The sequence below is a fragment of the Mesoplodon densirostris genome, chromosome 19 (assembly GCF_025265405.1).
Source record: "Mesoplodon densirostris isolate mMesDen1 chromosome 19, mMesDen1 primary haplotype, whole genome shotgun sequence".
NCBI lineage: Eukaryota > Metazoa > Chordata > Mammalia > Artiodactyla > Ziphiidae > Mesoplodon > Mesoplodon densirostris.
The window spans coordinates 1,390,595-1,409,028 of NC_082679.1; the positions used below are offsets into that span (position 1 = coordinate 1,390,595).

Below are 18,434 nucleotides of genomic sequence, written 5' to 3' on the forward strand. Positions count from 1 at the left end.
GTTGTGGTGCGTGGGTTTCACATTGAGGTGGCTTCTCTTGTTGCAGAGCACGGGCTCTAGGTGTGCAGGCTTCAGTAGTTGTGGCTCATGGGCTCTAGAGCACAGGCTCAGTAGTTGTGGCACAGGGACTTAGTTGCTCCGCGGCATGTGGGATCGTCCTGGACCAGGCGTCGAACCCGTGTCCCCTGAATTGGCAGGCGGATTCTTAACCACTGCGCCACCAGGGAAGCCCCCATTTAGATCTTTAACATGTAGTCAGTTGAATTTTGTTTATCAACAACTTTCTATTTTATAAATGTACAGAGAGTAGTACTCCTTAATAAACAATAGCCAATGTTACATTTCATACAAGAGAAACTGTCAGCTGTGTAGTACAAAAAGGAATGTGCATATGTAAAACAGATTTATGGTTTTTAGATAAAATGATTTAATGTTTTATGGTGTTTCTCACTGAGTTGGGCATAATCATTAATCATTGACTACCAGAAAGGAGAGGCCCGGATCCCACCACATCCGGCTTCATCAGAGCCGTCCAATATGCCTCCTCTATCTTGTCTACTGTGGCCCAGGTGATTTTTTTTTTTTTCCTTTAAATTCCCGGACAAAACGTACTAAAGCTCACAAAAATGACTTTAATGCCTCAGTCTGCGTGCATTTACAGGACAATAGGATAATGTATAATCACTTGCATCTACCAGACAATGTTCACATCCACCAGAAAATGTTCGCATGGAATCCGAATTTCTAAACACTTCAGAGATCAATAGCATTGAAGGATTTCTAAATGCACTTCGGACTCCCCAGAAACTGGCCTTCGCCCCTTTGAGAGGAAGCGAAGCTTCTCTCCGACCTAGAAGAACAAGGCCTACAGCTCTGAGCAGCCCCGGGGCATTGCTAGACCCTTTCCCTGGGAGATTCCAGCAAAGGCGCCGCTCCTGCGGGCCTGTGTGGCGGCGGGAACTCCATTACCCAGAAAGCGATGCGCTGAGCGGCAGCGACGAACACCCAATGAACATCCAGACTTTCGGCATTTCCGGGAGGGCGCACTGGGCGAAGGCGGGACTTCCTGTATCTTGTGGCGGTCATTTTGGCGGTCCTCGGGGTCAGAAGGCCGAGAGCGCAGAGTCGGCATTGAGGTGACAGACAGAGAAGGCGCGGGAAGAGGCTTTGTCCCCAGTGACTAGAGGCGGTTCTATAGTCGGGCACATCGCCGCTTGCGGGGCCGGTCTGGAGACGTTGGTGCCCGGTCCGTTCGGAACGCTCGGCTGTCCCCTCTCTGCCCCGGTTTGTGGCTCAGGTGGCGGCGGCGGCGGCGCCGCCGAGGGACCCGCCTCAGGTAAACGCTCGTCCTCCGGGCTCTCACCGTCCTCACCCCACCAGACACTAAAGCCCCGAATGCGGGGCGCCTGCTCTCGTGCCCGCAGCCCAGGCCGCGGTGTCCAGGACGGTGAGGCGGCCGTGGGTGGGGCCCTGTTTCTGACAGACGGTGTGATGGCGCGTGGCAGAGGGTCACAGGCGGAGGGACCGGCAGGTGCAAAGGCTGGGAGGTCGGATTGAGCCGGGAGGATTGGGGAAACCTGGGGTCCGTGTTGCTTCTGCAGGGAACCAAGTGTGGGTAGAGTCGCACCTGCAGTGACAGGCTGAGGAGTTGTACCTTCCTTCTTGGGGCGCTTGGAGCCATGGAAATTTTTGCGGAAAAGAGACATGATCCAAGTTAAGTTTGAAAAAATCCCCAGAGTCTGTTCAGTGGAAGCACAAATTGTAGGGCTGCTGAGGACATTGAGGCAGAGGGTGCTTGGGGATTTTCCCCAAGGACACAAAAACTGCCGAGAGTCAATACAGAGGTTAGATGGTCGGCCCGAGATTACCTGGCTCTGGTGACCCCCAGGGGTGCAGGGAAAGCCTGAGCCCCTGGTAGGATGCCATGCTGACTTCCCTCTAAGACCTGCCTCTTCCCACAGGTTTCCATGGCTGCAGAAGTGCTTTTGGAACCTAATCAGGTAAGTGGCGGTTTCGTCCTCCGTCGCTGGTCCCAACCCCTATTTTCTCCAAATTTGTGGTGTCATGAGACTTGTCACCTGCCATTTTCCCAGCCCTTGGGTGTGGGGACCTTAGGGAATCCTAGCTCAGGGTCCTGAGTTGAGTCCGGGGGTTTGATGGAGGGGTTCCCATTTCAGGCCACCAGTGGAAAGAGATGTGGAAGCTTATCACAAAAACGGGAAGTGCTTGGAGGCGAGGCTAAGCTGGTTCAGGGAATTGCAGGTCTCCTTCCTTTCTGGTGAGAACAAACTGGGTGTGGGGAGTAAGAGTCAGACTTGGAATGACTGCCTGTGAGGTTAGGCATCTGTTCTGCAGGCAGTGGGAGGTCTGGATCAGATGAGGGAGGTGTCCGCATCTAGGTCTTAACAGGCTCCATCTGGTTGCAGAGTGGACAGCAGAGTGAGCACGTGCTTAATGGGAGTATGAGAAGATGCAGACATCAATGGCATTAGGGCCTGGGATCTCCTCTGAGATCTTAGGAGGAGGATGGGCATGGGGTAGGTGTGTGAGGAGATAGACTGTGGGTCTTCAGGAGTGAGGCTGTTGATGATTTCATCTGTCTCTATCCTGGCAGGGAAGTGTGACCTTTGAGGATGTGGCCTTGTATTTCTCCTGGGAGGAATGGGCTCTCCTTGATGAGGCTCAGAGATGCCTGTACCACGATGTGATGCTGGAGAATTTTGCACTTACGTCTTCATTGGGTAAGCTCTTACACCTGCCCCTATGCCCTGGGCAAGGCTTGGCCTTTCTCTTTTCTCCAGGGTCAGGTATGTCTCCATCTAAACCATGGGCACTGCTTCCTTCCCCAGTTGCCTGGGTATGTGCTGTGGTTCAAGGGGTGAGCTGAGTGCATGCCTACTTCTCATCCTTATCACTCCAGCACCTCCTGCCCCGAAGCTTCACAGGGAAGGATTAGGTCTCGCTGTTCTTTAGGTCAGCCTAATGGATCCCACCTGTCATGCCCTCTCTCTTGCTGGGTGACTGTCTAGTTCCATGGCACCCTAGTATTACTCCCTTTCTGTACCTCACATTTATTTGTTCCTGACTGCCTGGAAGTGAAGTCACTCATATAGTCCCTGCTTACACAAAAGGTCTTGAAAGATCCTTTGCTAACATTCTTTTTACTTTATTTTAGTTGTGGTAATTTTGCGAAACAAAATATTTACCACTTCTAAGTGGCATTTAGTAATTCTCATTGTGCAACCATCACAATCATGCATCCACAGAAGTTTTTCATCTTGTAAACTTCAACTCTGTACCCATTAAACGGTAACTTCCCCCATCCACTCACATCCACCATTCTACTTTCTGAATCTGAATTTGACTATTCTGAGTGTCTCATATTGGCGGAATCATCACCAGTTTTTTTTTTTTTTTGGTCTGGCTTTTTTGACTTAGCATACTATCTTACAGGTTCCTCTGTGTTGTAGTATGTGTCAGAATTTCCTTTCTTTTTAAGGCTGAATAATATTCTATTTTATGAATGTACCACATTTTGTTTACTATTATTCCACCAGTGGACACTTGAGTGCTTCTACCTTTTGGCTCTTGTGTATAATGCTGTTATGAACATGGGTGTGCAGATATTTAGTGTCCCTGCTTCAGTTTTTTTGGCTATATACGGAAAATTGGAATTGCTTCATCTTATGATAAATGTGTCTTTAATAGGATTTAAATTACAGCTGCTCAAAGGTTCCAATTTCTCCCATCCTTGCCGACACTTCTGTTTTTGGGGGGTGATACCATCCTAATTGGTGTGAAGTGGTAGCATAGTGGGTTTGTTTGTTTTGTTTTTGTTTTTTAAAGCAGGTATGTTTATTTATTTATTTATTTATTTTTGGCTGCATTTTGTCTTCGTTGCTGGGCACGGGCTTTCTCTAGTTGTGGCGAGTGGGGGCTACTCTTCGTTGTGGTACGCAGGCTTCTCATTGGGGTGGCTTCTCGTTGCAGAGCATGGGCTCTAGGTGCACGGGCTTCAGTAGTTGTGGCATGTGGGCTCAGTAGTTGTGGCTCGTGGGCTCTAGAGCCCAAGGTCAATAGTTGTGGTGCACAGGCTTAGTTGCTTCGCAGCATGTGGGATCTTGCCGGATCAGGGATCGCATCCGTGTCCCCTGCATTGCCAGGCAGATTCTTAACCACTGCACCACCAGGGAAGTCCCGGTATCATAGTGTTTCGATTTGCATTTCCCTCACAACTGGTGATGTTGAGCATCTTTTTGTGTGCTTATTACCCTTTTGTATGTCTTCGTTGGAGTAATGTCTGTTGAAGTCTTTTCCCAAGTTTTGAATCAAGTTGCTTGATGTTTTTGTTTTTGAATTTTAGGAATTCTCTATATATTCTGGATATTAATTTTTTGTCAGATATGTGACTTGTAAATATTATCTCCCATTCTGTAAGTTGCCGTTTTACTATGTTCTTAGCATCGTTTGATGTACCAAAGTTTTTCATTTTGATGAAGTCCAGTTTGTTTTCCTTTTTTTCTTTGTGCCTTTGATGTCGTTTCCAAGGAATCACTGCCATATGCAATGTCATGAAGCTTTTCCTCTGTTTTCTTTGAAGAGTTTTATATTTGTAGCTCTTAAGTTTAGATCTTTGATACATTTTGAGTTAATTTATGTACCTGGTGTCCATCTAATTTCATTCTTATGCATGTGGTATTCAGTTTTCCCAGCATCATGTGTTGAAAAGCCTGTCCTTCCCTGTCGAATGGTCTTGGCCTCCTTTTTGAAAACCATTTAACCATATATGTGAGAGTTTATTTCTGAGCTCTTTATTCTGTGCCATTGGTCTCTATGTCTGCCTTGATTCCAGTATCACACTGTTTTGAATACCGTAGCTTCACACTGATACTTGAAATTTAGAACTGTGACTCCTCCAACTTTGTTCTTCTTTTTCAATATTGTTTTGGCTATTTGTTGTCACTTGAGATTGCATATGAATTTTAGGATGAAATTTTCTATTACTGCAGAAAATGTCATTGGAATTTTGACAGGGATTGCATTGAGTCTGTAGATGGCTTGGGGGTCATATCGACATCTTCACAATATTAAGTTTTCCAATTTATGAGCATAGAAGTCTTTCCATTTACTGTCTTTAATTTTTTTTTAGCAGTGTTTTATACTTTTTAGTGTACAAGTCTTACTTCCTTAGTTAAGTTTATTTCTAAGTATTTTATTCTTTTGATAGATACTTTTTTTTTTTTTTTGAGGTACGCAGGCCTCTCACTGCTGCGGCCTCTCCCGTCGTGGAGCACAGGCTCCAGATGCGCAGACCCAGCGGCCATGGCTCACAGGCCTAGCCGCTCCGCGGCATGTGGGATCTTCCCGGTCCGGGGCACAAACCTGCGTCCCCTGCATCGGCAGGCGGACTCTCAACCACTGCGCCACCAGGGAATCCCTGATAGATACTTTTATAAGTGGAGTTTTTTTCTTAGTTTCTTGTTCGATTGTTCATTGTTAGTGTGTAGAAATACAACTGTGGAAAACTGCCGCCATGTCCTGCGCGCCGTCTGCCGCACATGGTGGGGTGTCGATCCAGGACCTTGCTTCATACGTGTGGAGGGAAGCCGCCCTTCCCCTGAAGTTAGTTATGACTTACAGCAATTGGGTAAACTACACCTGTGCATAGAATTGAAACATTTTTCTTTTCTCTCTGCCTGGTGCCTCCAGAAATTGGGGACTCTTGGGTTCCAAGCAGCCTTATCAGGGGAATGGAAAACGCTGGCTCCTGGCATGTGCAGGAATCTCAATATTTGGGGGACTTCTAGAAGAGAAAAATCCACCAAGGCATAATCTGGTGGCAGGCCTTTGGCATGGCTTTCCTGGCCTTTTGGGAATTCAGTCTGACACTCCTTCTGAGGAATTCCACCACAACTAGTTTGGAGAAGCCTAGGTGGTCAGTTGACCACACTTGTTTTGCAAACAGATTAGTTTCGATTTGGCTGTGTTTGGTGGAGATGAGGGTAATTTCAAGGAGAAAAAAGGCTATGTTTTAGTGGATATTAAAACCTAGTTCTGTTAATTGAGGTTTGTATTTATGAAAGTTATTGTGTTAGCCATACTTTTGCTCTGATGTTCTGGATGGAAAGAAAATTATCTAGTGAAATTGTCACAGAGTGTGTGACAGTGTGTGTCACATGAAGTGTGACACTGCTTGCTTTAAGTCTGCTACTAAAAGCACATGTACAATGCTTGTGTGACCATTGGGTATAACAAATATATGGTCTAGGGCTTCCCTGGTGGCCCAGTGGTTAAGAATCCACCTGCCAGTGCAGGGGACACGGGTTCGAGCCCTGAACCAGGAAGATCCCACATGCCATGGAACAACTAAACACGTGCACCACAACTACTGAGCCTGTGCTCTAGAGCCCACATGCCACAACTACTGAAGCCCATGTGCCTAGAGCCCATGCTCTGTAACAAGAGAAGCCACCACAATGAGAAGCCCACACACCACAATGAAAAGTAGCCCCCACTCACCGCAACTAGAGAAAGCCCGTGTGCAGCAAGAAAGACCCAATGTAGCCATAAATAAATAAATTTAAAAAAAAGAAAGAAGTATATGGCCTATAAAGTGTTTGCCCATTAACATTCCTCTGAGCCTGTTCATAGGATCTGATTGGTTTTCCCCCACCTCGTATGACTAGGCAAATATGTAGGAGGCCTAGCACCGAGGGACATGATCTGAACCTGGGGTAGGAGCCAGCACCCAGCAGAGAGGGACGGATATTTCAGTCGTCAATGCTTTCTACTGAGAGATTTGCAATCAGAAGGGGAAATGGTGGAAAAATCTCCATGTGCTGAGGTATAGGGAAGTCATTCTGGCTTAACTGAAATTTTACTGATCAGAGCAGCCTATTTGTGGTCTTTCAGACATGCATTGTACATCTGTTTTGGCCACTGAGGAAGGGAATGGATTTGAAAGTCAAAATGGAGTAACTTGTTCAGACATCCAAGGTGAAACTAAGGGGCCATCGTATACATGATTTTAGTCACGTTCTTGTGTTTTGAGATTTTGAACTGTTTTACAGACTAGGAGAAAAACCACAGGCAGGTGTGTTATCTCAGAATGTGGTTACTGCTTGTGTTTTGCTTAATTTTCATAATCTCCCCTGTGTTGTGCCTGTTAGATGTCTTAAATTTCATCTCTAGCCTGAAGGAGGAAATCTATTCCACGACTGAGCAGCAACACTGGCCTCACTGCAAAGTGAATCTAATTGCTGGGTCTCCAGCGAGATGCCATTGTCAACCTTCTCTGGACTTCCATGAAAAATTGACCTGGCTACTGTGACTATGTGGGGACTACTGACAATGGGGGAGAAAGACTCTCACCATATTCCTGTCCCGCATGCCAGTACATCAGAAGGAGCCCTGTTGAACTAAGATCTCGCATGCTTCGTGGAACAGCCAAAAGTTAAAAAAAAAAAAAAAAAGAAGGAGGATCCCCGTTGGTAAACATTACTATACAGCTGACTGCCCATGAGCCTCCCTTGGCTGTGCTGTGTGGGATGGAATAGGCTGGCTTCTGGACACACAAGTCCAACTAGTGGGATTAACTGTTTTTTGTTTGGAAGGATCTAATGGGTCCACCCTAATGGCACTCAACCTAGCATGGGGAGACAGATCTGTAGTGTGACTGCTGACCCTTGGCTAGGCCACCAGAATGTTTCTTTAAAATCCGGACCTCCCTATGGGGGTAGCTCTGGGTTTGTGAAAACCCAGGGTGGCCTTACCTTCCTTATAACTGGACAGGGCACTCCTACTATTGACTCTCTTTCCATTGACCTGGTAAGCTCTTGGCTCCAAAATTTGCCCACATCCTGGCAAATGACTCTTCTGGGCATAGTAGGTATCTTGATACTCTGAGGCTGCTGCTGTCTGTATTGTGTTTTTAGTATCTGGTTGCAGTGCCCCCTACACACTTGACCCCAGGGATATCGCGGAAGAGGGTAGACCAAGATTGTAAGGGTCGTGCAGTGTGTGTAGGGGTAGAGTGTATGGTCAGGCCCCTCAAGATGGCTGTTCTCTTGCTCTCTGTACATCCCCTGCGCGACCAGTGCCTGCTTCCTCTATACCCTACGCACATGACTGACCGACCTTCCTACTCACTTGCCGCAGGCCCCAGCTAGTGATCATTCTTATCACAGGGGTGGTGAGGGGTTTGCCTCTCGACTGGTTTCCCTGGTAACTAATGAGCCCACCTGAGGCCAGCTCCCCTATAACTGGTAATCTCCTGTTCCCCCTGGGAGCGAAGCCTGCTGTCATGTCCTGCCCATTGTCTGCTGCACAGGGTGGGGTGTCACTTCAGGACCTTGCTTCAGATTTGTAAGCTCCCCCATCCATTAAACCATGGATGTCTCTGTTGCTGGGAGGAAAAAAAAACAAAAACACAATTGTTTAATTCTTTTTTTTTTTTTTTTTTTTTTTTTGCCACACTGCCTGGCTTGGAGGATCTTAGTTCCGGACCAGGGAGTGAACCCAGGCCTTGGCAGTGAAAGCGCTGAGTCCTAACCACTGGACTACCAGGGAATTCCCACAACTGTTTAATTTGTATCCTCTTCCTTTGCTGAATTCATTTATTCTAACAGTTTTGTGGTGGACTCTTTAAAATTTCATGAGCTACGGATGCCTTTTGTCTTTCCTGCCTAATGCTCTGTCTAGAATTTCCAGTACTATGTTGAATAGTAGTGGCAGAAGCTGGTGTCCTTTTCTTGTTTCTGATATTGTAGGAATACTTTTCAGTCTTTCACCGTTGAGTATAATATTTGTCATGGATTTTAAATCCTTTGCTTTTATTATGTTAAGCTAGCTTCCTTCTATTGATAGTTTGTTGAGTATTTATATCATGAAAGGGTATTAAATTTTGTCATGTGTTTTTTGTGCATTGATTGGGGTGTTATTTTTTCCTCATTCTGTTAATATGATATATTACACTGAATTTTGTATCTGTTTTTAAAATATTTATTTATTTATTTTTTGGCTGCATCAGATCTTAGTTGCAGCACGCAGGATCTTCCTTGCGGCATATGTGATCTTTCATTGTGGTGCATGCTTCGTTGTGGCGTGCAGGCTCAGTAGCTGTGGCTTGAGGGCTTTAGTTGCCCCGCGGCATGTAGGGTCTTAGTTCCCTGACCAGGGATCGAACCCGTGTCCCCTGCACTGGAAAGTGGATTCTTAACCACTGGAACACCAGGGAAATCCCTGAATTTTTTATGTTGAACCATCCTGGCAAGTTGTGTCTTGTAGAAAGCATATAGTTGGATTATGTTCTTTTATCCATTCTGCCAATTTCTCTTTTGCTCAGAAATTTTATTCCATTGACATTTAGAATAATTACTAATGAGGGGGAAATTACTTCCGTCATTTTGCTATTTGTTTTCTACACATCTTTTGGTCTCTTTTGTCCCTTGTTTCCTCATTACTGTTTTTTGTGTTCCACTGATTTTTTGGTAGTAAAATGTTTACATTTTTTGTCGTTTCTGTACTTTCTACGCTATTTTTTTCTTTGTAGTTACCATGGAAATTACATTTACCATGCTAAAATTATAACACATTATTTGAATTTATACCCTTTTAGCTTCAACGATATTTTAACAAGGGTGAAAGGGGGTGGAGGTTGATAAATTGGGAAATAGGGATTAATGTATACACACTACAATATATACAATAGATAACTAATAATAACTCACTGTATAGCACAGGGAACTCTGCTCAGTACTATATATACTTATATGGGAAAAAAATCTAAAAAAGAGTGGATTTATATATATGTATAACTGATTCACTTTGCTCTACAGCAGGAACTAATACAACATTGTAAATCAAGTATACGCCAATAAAAATTAATTTAAAAAAAACAATATTTTAACAAAATGTTCTGCTTCTATATAGCTTGGTCCCCACCCCTTTCAGTTATTGATGTTGCAAAATTACATCTTTATATGTTGTGTATCCAGAAACTTAGACCAGTCATTGTTTTTTATGTATTAATCTCTTAAATATTACAGAAAACAAAACGTAGAGTTATAAACTCAAGTTATTATAAAAGTGCTTTTATAATTGTCTATGTATTTACCTTTATCTGAGACCTTTGTTCTTTGTTTACTAACTAGTGTTCTTTCATTTCAACCAGGAGTCCCTTTAACATTTAATATTATTTGTTAACATTAAAATTTTATATATATTATAATATTATAAAGAATATTTCATTTTTTTTGCAGGACACATCTAATAAGAACTCCCTCAGCTTTGGTTTATCTGTGATGTTTTAATTTTTCCCTCAGTTTTGAAGGACGGTTTTTCTTGATATAGAATTCTTGGTTGACAGATTTTTTTTCCCCTTCAACACTTGGAATATATCAACCCACTGCCTTATGACCTGTGTGGTTTCTGATGAGAAATCTCTTCATAATCGTGTTGGGGATCACTTATATGTGATGTGTGCTTCTGATTTGCTGCTTTCAAGACTCTCTCTTTGCCTCTGGCCTTTGACAGTTTGATTCTAATGTGCTGCATGATGAGTCTCTGAATTTATCCTGCTTGGAGTTTGTTGAGCTTCGTAGGTGTTTATATTTGTATTTCATCAGGTTGGGATGTTTTCAGTTGTAATTTCTTCAAATAAGGTCTCTGCCTTTTTGTCTCTCTGTTTTACTTCTGGATGTGTACATTGTGCTTGTTGGTCTACCTGATGGTATCCCACAGGCCCTTATGCTCTCTTTGCTTCTGTTCAGTATTTTTTCTTTCTGTTTTCAGATGCAGTATCTTCAAGTTCACCGATTGTTTCTTCTGACTGCTCAGATCTGCTTTTGAATCCCTCTAGTGATTTTTTTTCAATCAGTTATATTGCACTTTTCAGCTCCGATATTTTTTTGGTTTGCTTATGTTTCTATGTCTTTACTGGTATTTCTGTTTTGCTCATGCAACATTTTCTTAACTTTGCCTACATATATATATATATATATATATTTTTTTTTTTTTTGGGCCACGTGGCACATGGGATCTTAGTTCCCCGACCAGGGATCGAACCCGTGCCCCCTGTAGTGGAAGCATGGGGTCTTAACCACTGGATCGCCAGGGAAGTCCCTGCCCATATTTTCTTTTAGCTCTTTCTGCATCTTTTAAAATAGTTGTTTTCAAGTTTTTCTCTAATAAGTATGCCATTTGGTCTTTCTGAAGGATGGTTTCTATTGATTTGTGGGGGTTTTTTTTCCTTAGAAAGGGCCATGCTTTCCTGTTGGTTTGTATGTCCTGTGATTTTTTTTGTTTTTGAAAAATGGGTGTTTGTGTCTTACATTGTGGTGACTTGAGATTCAGTTCTCCCTCTTCCTAGGGTTTGCTGGGATCTGTTTGTTTGTCTTTCTGTTTGTTTGTTTAATGGCTGTAGGGTGTCTCCATCCTGGAGATCAGTCTGCGGTATAAAGTTAAGGTCTACTCAGGTTTTTTTCTTACCCAGATATGCATGGTGACTTTGTAAATTCCCCTGTATATATGATTGATTTTGAGTGCCTTAGTCCTTGAATTTCTGCCTATCAAAATGGGACTAAGAGAAAAATGATATGAGGGGGGTGGACGGAATAGATGCCTGCCCTTTAAATCCCCTGTGAAATTGCTTCAGCTAGTGAGGGGAGGGCCTTTGCAACATTGGTAGTGTGGTTTACAACAATGGCTGCCCAACTCCGTAGCACTACCATCATTAGAAGCAGCAAAAAGAGCACAGATTTTTGATATTTGGAGGACAGATGCCTTATTGCCCATCCTGGCTCCTAGAAGCTTCTCCAGGAACACATACATGGTGCTTGCCCCAGGGCTCAGAGTTAGGGGAGTTGGAGGATGAATACCATTACCATGCTAAAAGCTGAAAGTGATCAAAATTAAAGCAGTTTAGCATTGCAGAGGGGTTCCATCAGATTGATTCTACCAGTATAGTTGTCCAGAAGGGAAGACACATTGCTGGTTCTTACTTTTCTGCTCTCTTACCTCTGTCTGTCCTTAGGAACTTTTTTGTAGTATTTAAATAGCTTTCTGGTGGTCTGTTGTGTGCTGAGTTGTCTGGGACAGTATTGGCTACTGACTTGTCCTGTCATTCCCTTAGGAATTGGGTCCTCTTGGTCTCATGCAGATCCTCAGGTGGGGCTACAGAAAATGTCCTCTGCTTCACAGGATGAACGTGACTCCATTCTCAACAAGATGGGCTCAGAGCAGGCCTGACACAGATGAATGACAGTTGAGAGAGGACATCACTTCAGGGCTTTGTCAAAATCATACCAAGAACCTGTCCTGTTTAATTGTGTTTTGGTGCCATTGCTAGTGGCCACACCTCACTTCTACTTTCTCTTCTCCATTCTTAACACTTTGCTGACTTGTCATTTCTACTAGTCATTTTTATTCTGACTCCAGCTGAGAGCTACTCCCCACCTCTCTGGACTGCTTACCTCACTTATTCCTCACACTGTTCCCTCCTTAGTGCATTCCCACTTCGTAGTGTCCTAAAGTGTGCACGTGTCTAATTATCCTTAAACACTTGTTACCTTTGTTCCACTCAGATTTTTCTGGGACTGGACTGGACTTCTGCACAACATCCCATGTCGTCAGCAGATATAATCCTGCTAAAAGCCATTGACAGAAGAATGAGCTGTAGGACATGCCTTTCCCCCTGGGCCACACCCTTTACTCATGTCCTGTGCCTGGGGAGGCCCGCACCATCCTGTGACCTTAGGGACCCAGTGGTGCACAGCAGCTGCTTCCTCAAGCTGACCCCAACTTTCTTTTCCTGAAAACAGTTTCATGGACTGATTCTTTGATGCATCAATTTACATTTGTGATTGTTTTGCCCCCTCTCAATATGGTTAACTTGTACTTCACCATCACTTTTTCAGGCTGTTGGCATGAAGTGGAAGATAAGGAAACATCTCCTGAACAGAGCATTTCTGTAGAAGGAGTGTCACAGATCAGGACTCTTAAAACAATTTCATCTCCCCAGAAGGCCCAGCCCTTTGAGATGTGGGGCCCAATCTTGAGAGATATTTTGCACTTGCCTGAGCACCAGGGAATGCATCTTGGGCAGAAACCGTACACGTGTGGGAAACGATTTTATTTCACTGCCAACCTTCAGCAGTCCCAGGGGCAGCACATTGGAAAGATACCCATCAGAAGTTCTGCAGACCGAGACTTGTATATAGAGAGTTGCACAACCCACTTGTCAGGGAAATCCATTATCTGTATGGAGATTGCGAAGGACTTCTTAGCCAGCATGGGATTTTTCCATCAACAGGTCATTCACACTGAGGAGAAGCCAAACAACAGTAATGAGTGTGAGGCTGTCTTTCACAGTGGAAAAAAGCATCAGAACTGGGGAGAAGGCAAAAAAGCCCTCAACTGCATAGACACACTTGTTGAGGACCAAGGAGTCCTCACTAGAGAAGGGCTTTACGAGTGCAGCAAATGTGGAAAAGCCTGTACCCGAAGATGTAACCTCATTCAGCACCAGAAAGTCCACACTGGAGAAAGGCCTTATGAATGCCATGAATGTGGAAAATTCTTTACCTACCTTTCCAGCTTCATTATACATCAGAGAGTTCACACTGGAGAAAGGCCTTATGAGTGCAGTGAATGTGGGAAATCTTTTAGCCAGAGCTATAGCCTCAATAGCCATAGGAAAGTTCACACAGGAGAAAAACCTTATGAGTGCAGGGAATGTGGGAAGTCTTTTAGTCAAAGATCTAATCTCATTCAACATCAGAGAGTTCACACTGGAGAAAGGCCTTATGAGTGCAGTGAATGTGGGAAATCCTTTAGCCAAAACTTTAGCCTCATTTACCACCGGAGAGTTCACACTGGAGAACGGCCTCATCAGTGTGGTGAATGTGGGAAATCCTTTAGCCGAAGCTCCAGCCTCATTCACCACAGGAGACTTCATACTGGAGAAAGGCCTTATGAGTGCAGTAAATGCGGGAAATCCTTTAAGCAAAGCTCCAGCTTTAGTTCACATCGGAAAGTCCACACAGGAGAAAGGCCCTATAAGTGTGGGGACTGTGGAAAATCATTTAGCCATAGTTCCAACCTCAAGAACCACTGGAGAGTTCACACTGGAGAAAGGCCTATTGAGTGCACTGAATGTGGGAAATCGTTTAGCTGCAAATCTAACCTCGTTAAACACCTGAGAGTCCACACAGGAGAAAGGCCGTATGAGTGTGGGGACTGTGGAAAATCCTTCAGCCAAAGTTCCAGCCTCATTCAGCACCAGAGAATTCACACTGGAAAAAGGTCCTGAGCACATTGAATGTTGGAAAAAATTTTCAGCTGCAAATATAACCTCATTCAACACGAGAGACTTCACACTAGTGAAGGGCCATAGATAGCTGGGATGTGCAGTTTCCTTCTAGTATAATTACACTGGAGGAGAGAAGTTGTGAGGGAGCCATCTACTTGAATTAAAGCCCATACATCCAAAAATCTGCAGTGGGGAGACTGCCCTAAAATCCCAGTTATGTAGGAATCTTTAAGGAGCTGTGTTATACTTTATTTCCTGCCAGGCTCTTTCTAGCTTTATGTCACTGCCAGTATGACAATTCATTTCACCTGTGCTACCCAGCAGGTTCACACAATGTGCAAAAGTTACCTCCCAACATGTTTAGGGAAGTTGACCTCTGTCTCATCCCTGTTTGTGGGGGAAGTAATGAGTAGCCTTAGCTCTTGTGGGATCCTCATTCCCTTCCCATTTCCAAAGTAGGGCCTGGACCCGATCCAGTTTGGGCCCAGTGGACCCAGTCGGAATTCTATTGGTGACTTTCCAGGAAGGACTGCAGTTTCAGGGACACGTTTGTTTATGGTGACACTTCTCTTGGATTTTCCCAGCCTCCGAGTCACGAAGCTGGGAACTGCATGCCCCTTATTGCTCTGCATTTTGTAATAATAAAGGCATCAATGTTTAAGCCACCTTTGCTCTTGGGGTTCTATTCACTGTGTGAGGTGATCTGAAAACAACTGGGCTCTACCAGCATTAAGGACTGCACAGCTCTCGTGGGGGGTCCCATGCTTTGTGTGCCTCACATGTCAGTATGATTAAGAATATAGCTCTCGGGCTTCCCTGGTGGCTCAGTGGTTGGGAATCTGCTTGCCGATGCAGGGGATGTGGGTTCATGCCCCGGTCTGGGAGGATCCCACATGCCGCGGAGCGGCTGGGCCTGTGAGCCTTGCCCGCTGAGCCTGCGCGTCCGGAGCCTGTGCTCTGCAACGGGAGAGGCCACAGTGGTGAGAGGCCCGCGTACCACACACACACACCCCCACACACTATATATATATATATATATATATATATATATAGCTCTCTTTCTGGTTTTGGCCTAAGGTAAATATATTGTTGCCCAGGGTCTCCTAGAAAAGACTGCAGGGTTTTAGGGTCCTTATTTGTAGACTGGGTATCAGGATTTTTTTTTTTTTTTGCGGTACATGGGCCTCTCACCACTGTGGCCCCTCCTGCCGCAGAGCACAGGCTCTGGACACGCAGGCTCAGCGGCCATGGCTCGGGCCCAGCCGCTCCGCGGCATGTGGGATCCTCCCAGACCGGGGCACGAACCCGTGTCCCCTGCATCGGCAGGCGGACTCTCAACCACTGCGCCACTAGGGAAGCCCCGGGTATCAGGATTTTTTGTGGGTTCAGAAAACACCCTGAGGAGCCAGGAAGTTATGACAGCCTCCAGTGCTTCTGATAACAACACAAATTGTTTTTCTTATTCACAGTAAATATCACATAATGCTCAGCAGTTATCCTGCAAAAGAACCACATGCCCTGCTCCCCAGAGTTCACTAGATAATGCTACTGTAAGACTAGGGCCAGGGGGAACCATCTTGGTAAAGGAACCCTGCAGCGGGGGAGAGTGCAGTGGAGTAGATGGAGTGTGCTCCTTCTAAAATTGCATCAACAAATGCTCCATTGACTGACTGTGCAGTATCAGTGGGCACAGATGCCCAGAAATTCTCAGAACCTCCAGGCAAGTGTATCTTTTGTAGCTGAGGTCATTGTGAAAGAAAAGAAGCTATTGGTTTTCTGGATTCCTATAGCCTCTCTGGGATGTTCACCTAAAGGCCATTGCTACAGAGGCAGAGAAGCAAACAGAGAGAGAAAGGAAATCCCTTAGTCCAGGGTTCCCTAACCCACTGGCCTTGGACCGGCACTGATCCGCGGCCTGTTAGGAAGCGGGTTTCACAGCAGGAGCGGAGTGGCGATCAAGTGAGTAAAGCTTCATCTGCTGCTCCCCATTGCTCACGTTACCGCCTGAACCATCACACACCCCACCCCACCCCCCAACCCCCCTCCCCTGTCTGTTGAAAAATTGTCGTCCATGAAACCAGTCCCTGGTGCCAAAAAGTTTGGGGACCGCTGCCTTAGTCCACAGTGTGGCTCTGTGACCAGCCAGCATTCCTATTAACTCAGGTGGAAAGGAATCTATTACTCATCTGTATTTGCTACCACTAAAGCAAGGCTGCTCCTCCAAGGTCATCAGAAAAGAGAGGCAATATAGGATTGCTAGGCCTGATTTTTGTTTTTTTGTTTGTTTGTTTTGTTTTTTGGCTGTGCCATGCGGCTTGTGGGATCTTAGTTCCCTGACCAGGGATTGAACCCAGGCCACGGCAGTGAACCACTGGACCTGTCAGGGAAATTCCCCAGACCTGATTTTCTGAAAAAAGTGAGAGATGTAGATTTTTCTTTTGAACCATTTTGTACATTTTTATTCAGGTATAGTTGACATGTGATATACTGTATCTATTTGAAGTGTATAAATTTTTACATATAAAATCACAAAGCCTCATCATAATCATGATAATGAACACGTCTATCATCTCCAGTTTACCTCATGCCATTTTATAATGTCCTTCCTCTCCCCCACCCACAGATCACCATTCATTTACTTTTATTTATAGTAGATTAGTTTGTATTTTCTAGAATTTTATATGATTTTATTCATGAAATGTTTACTTTTTTTGTCTGGTTTCATTCATGATTAATATTTTGAGATTCTTCAGTGATCGTATATAAGCAATTCATTTTTTTATTTCTGAGTAGTTTCTTTCCTATACTTATACTATTTTTTAATCCATCTGGTTATGGTCACTTGGGTTATTTCCAGTTTTGGGTATTGTAAATGAAGGTGCTAGAACATTTGTGTGTAATTCTGTATGTATGTATGTATTTTCACTTGCCTTGTGTCAGTAACTCAGAGTATAATGCCTGAGTCATAGAATAGGTGAATGGTTAACTTATGAAACTGCCAAACTGTGACCTGAAATTGTTGTTTGCTTTTACATACCCACCAGGAGCATGTAAAATGCTTCCACATTCTTGCCAATACCATGGTCGGTCTTTTGAATTTCCTTGAATTTTGAATTTAAGCAACCAGTAGTTTTAATTGCGTCTCCCTAAGGATTCGTGTTGTTGAACATTTTTTTCATGGTTTATTTTCCATTTGTATATCTTCTTTTTTTTTTTATTTTATTTTATTTATTTTATTTTTTTCTGTACGTGGGCCTCTCACTGCTGTGGCCTCTCCCGTTGCGGAGCACAGGCTCCGGACACACAGGCTCCGCGGCCATGGCTCGCGGGCCCAGCCGCTCCGCGGCATGTGGGATCTTCCGGGATCGGGGCACGAACCCGTGTCCCCTGCATCGGCAGGCGGACTCTCAACCACTGCGCCACCAGGGAAGCCCTGTATATCTTCTTGGTAAAATGTCTGTTCATATCTTTTGACTATTTTTCTTTTCATTAACAAATAAATAGCTTATTTTTATCCTCAATTTTTTTGCGTGCTACATACAATGTACGTACCACAAAAACCATGTATATACTTTAATCTGCATTATTCACATATTCTTAAATCTTGACTTTGAATAATATAATGAAGTCCTGGTTTGTAGTATTTTCCAGTTTGCCTGATACAAATACTGCCACCATGGACAATTTCAAACTACCAACAAGGTGTCACTGAGCATGGAGCTGGGATGAGTTCATAGAGGTACATCCTTCTAATTCCAGTAGCTACAAATAACCTGTAGAACACAGATGATAATAAAACATAGTAAAATTATTAGGAAGTGAGAAGTTTTGAATATTTGCTTCATGAAGGTATAATTGACTGAACATATAGACTGCACATATTTAACGTGTACGTTTTGATGGTTTAATAAACGCTTACACCCCGAAACCAAAATTTTCATTGGAAACAAACAACAATCTATAATAATGGCACTTATTCAGTTAAATACTTCAGTTCAAGAAACAAACAGAGCAGGCAAGATGTTTGAATACAGGCAATTTTTGAGAAAAACTAACAACCTAACTTTGAGGATATTTTCCTCACAAAGGATCAGAAAGAATGCATATTAAATTAAAAATTGAAATG

General features: G+C 44.1%; 1 protein-coding gene across 1 annotated transcript; it reads left to right on the top strand.

Annotated features, from left to right (window-relative positions):
• The first annotated feature begins 1,086 nt into the window (after nucleotides 1–1,086).
• Nucleotides 1,087–14,969, top strand: LOC132479836 (zinc finger protein 211-like). The gene is made up of 4 exons (XM_060083474.1): nucleotides 1,087–1,336; nucleotides 1,962–2,000; nucleotides 2,615–2,741; nucleotides 12,915–14,969. The coding sequence occupies exons 2-4, from the start codon at nucleotides 1,968–1,970 to the stop codon at nucleotides 14,306–14,308; spliced, it is 1,554 nt and encodes a 517-aa protein (XP_059939457.1). The 5' UTR covers nucleotides 1,087–1,336; nucleotides 1,962–1,967; the 3' UTR covers nucleotides 14,309–14,969.
• Nucleotides 14,970–18,434: the final 3,465 nt, after the last annotated feature.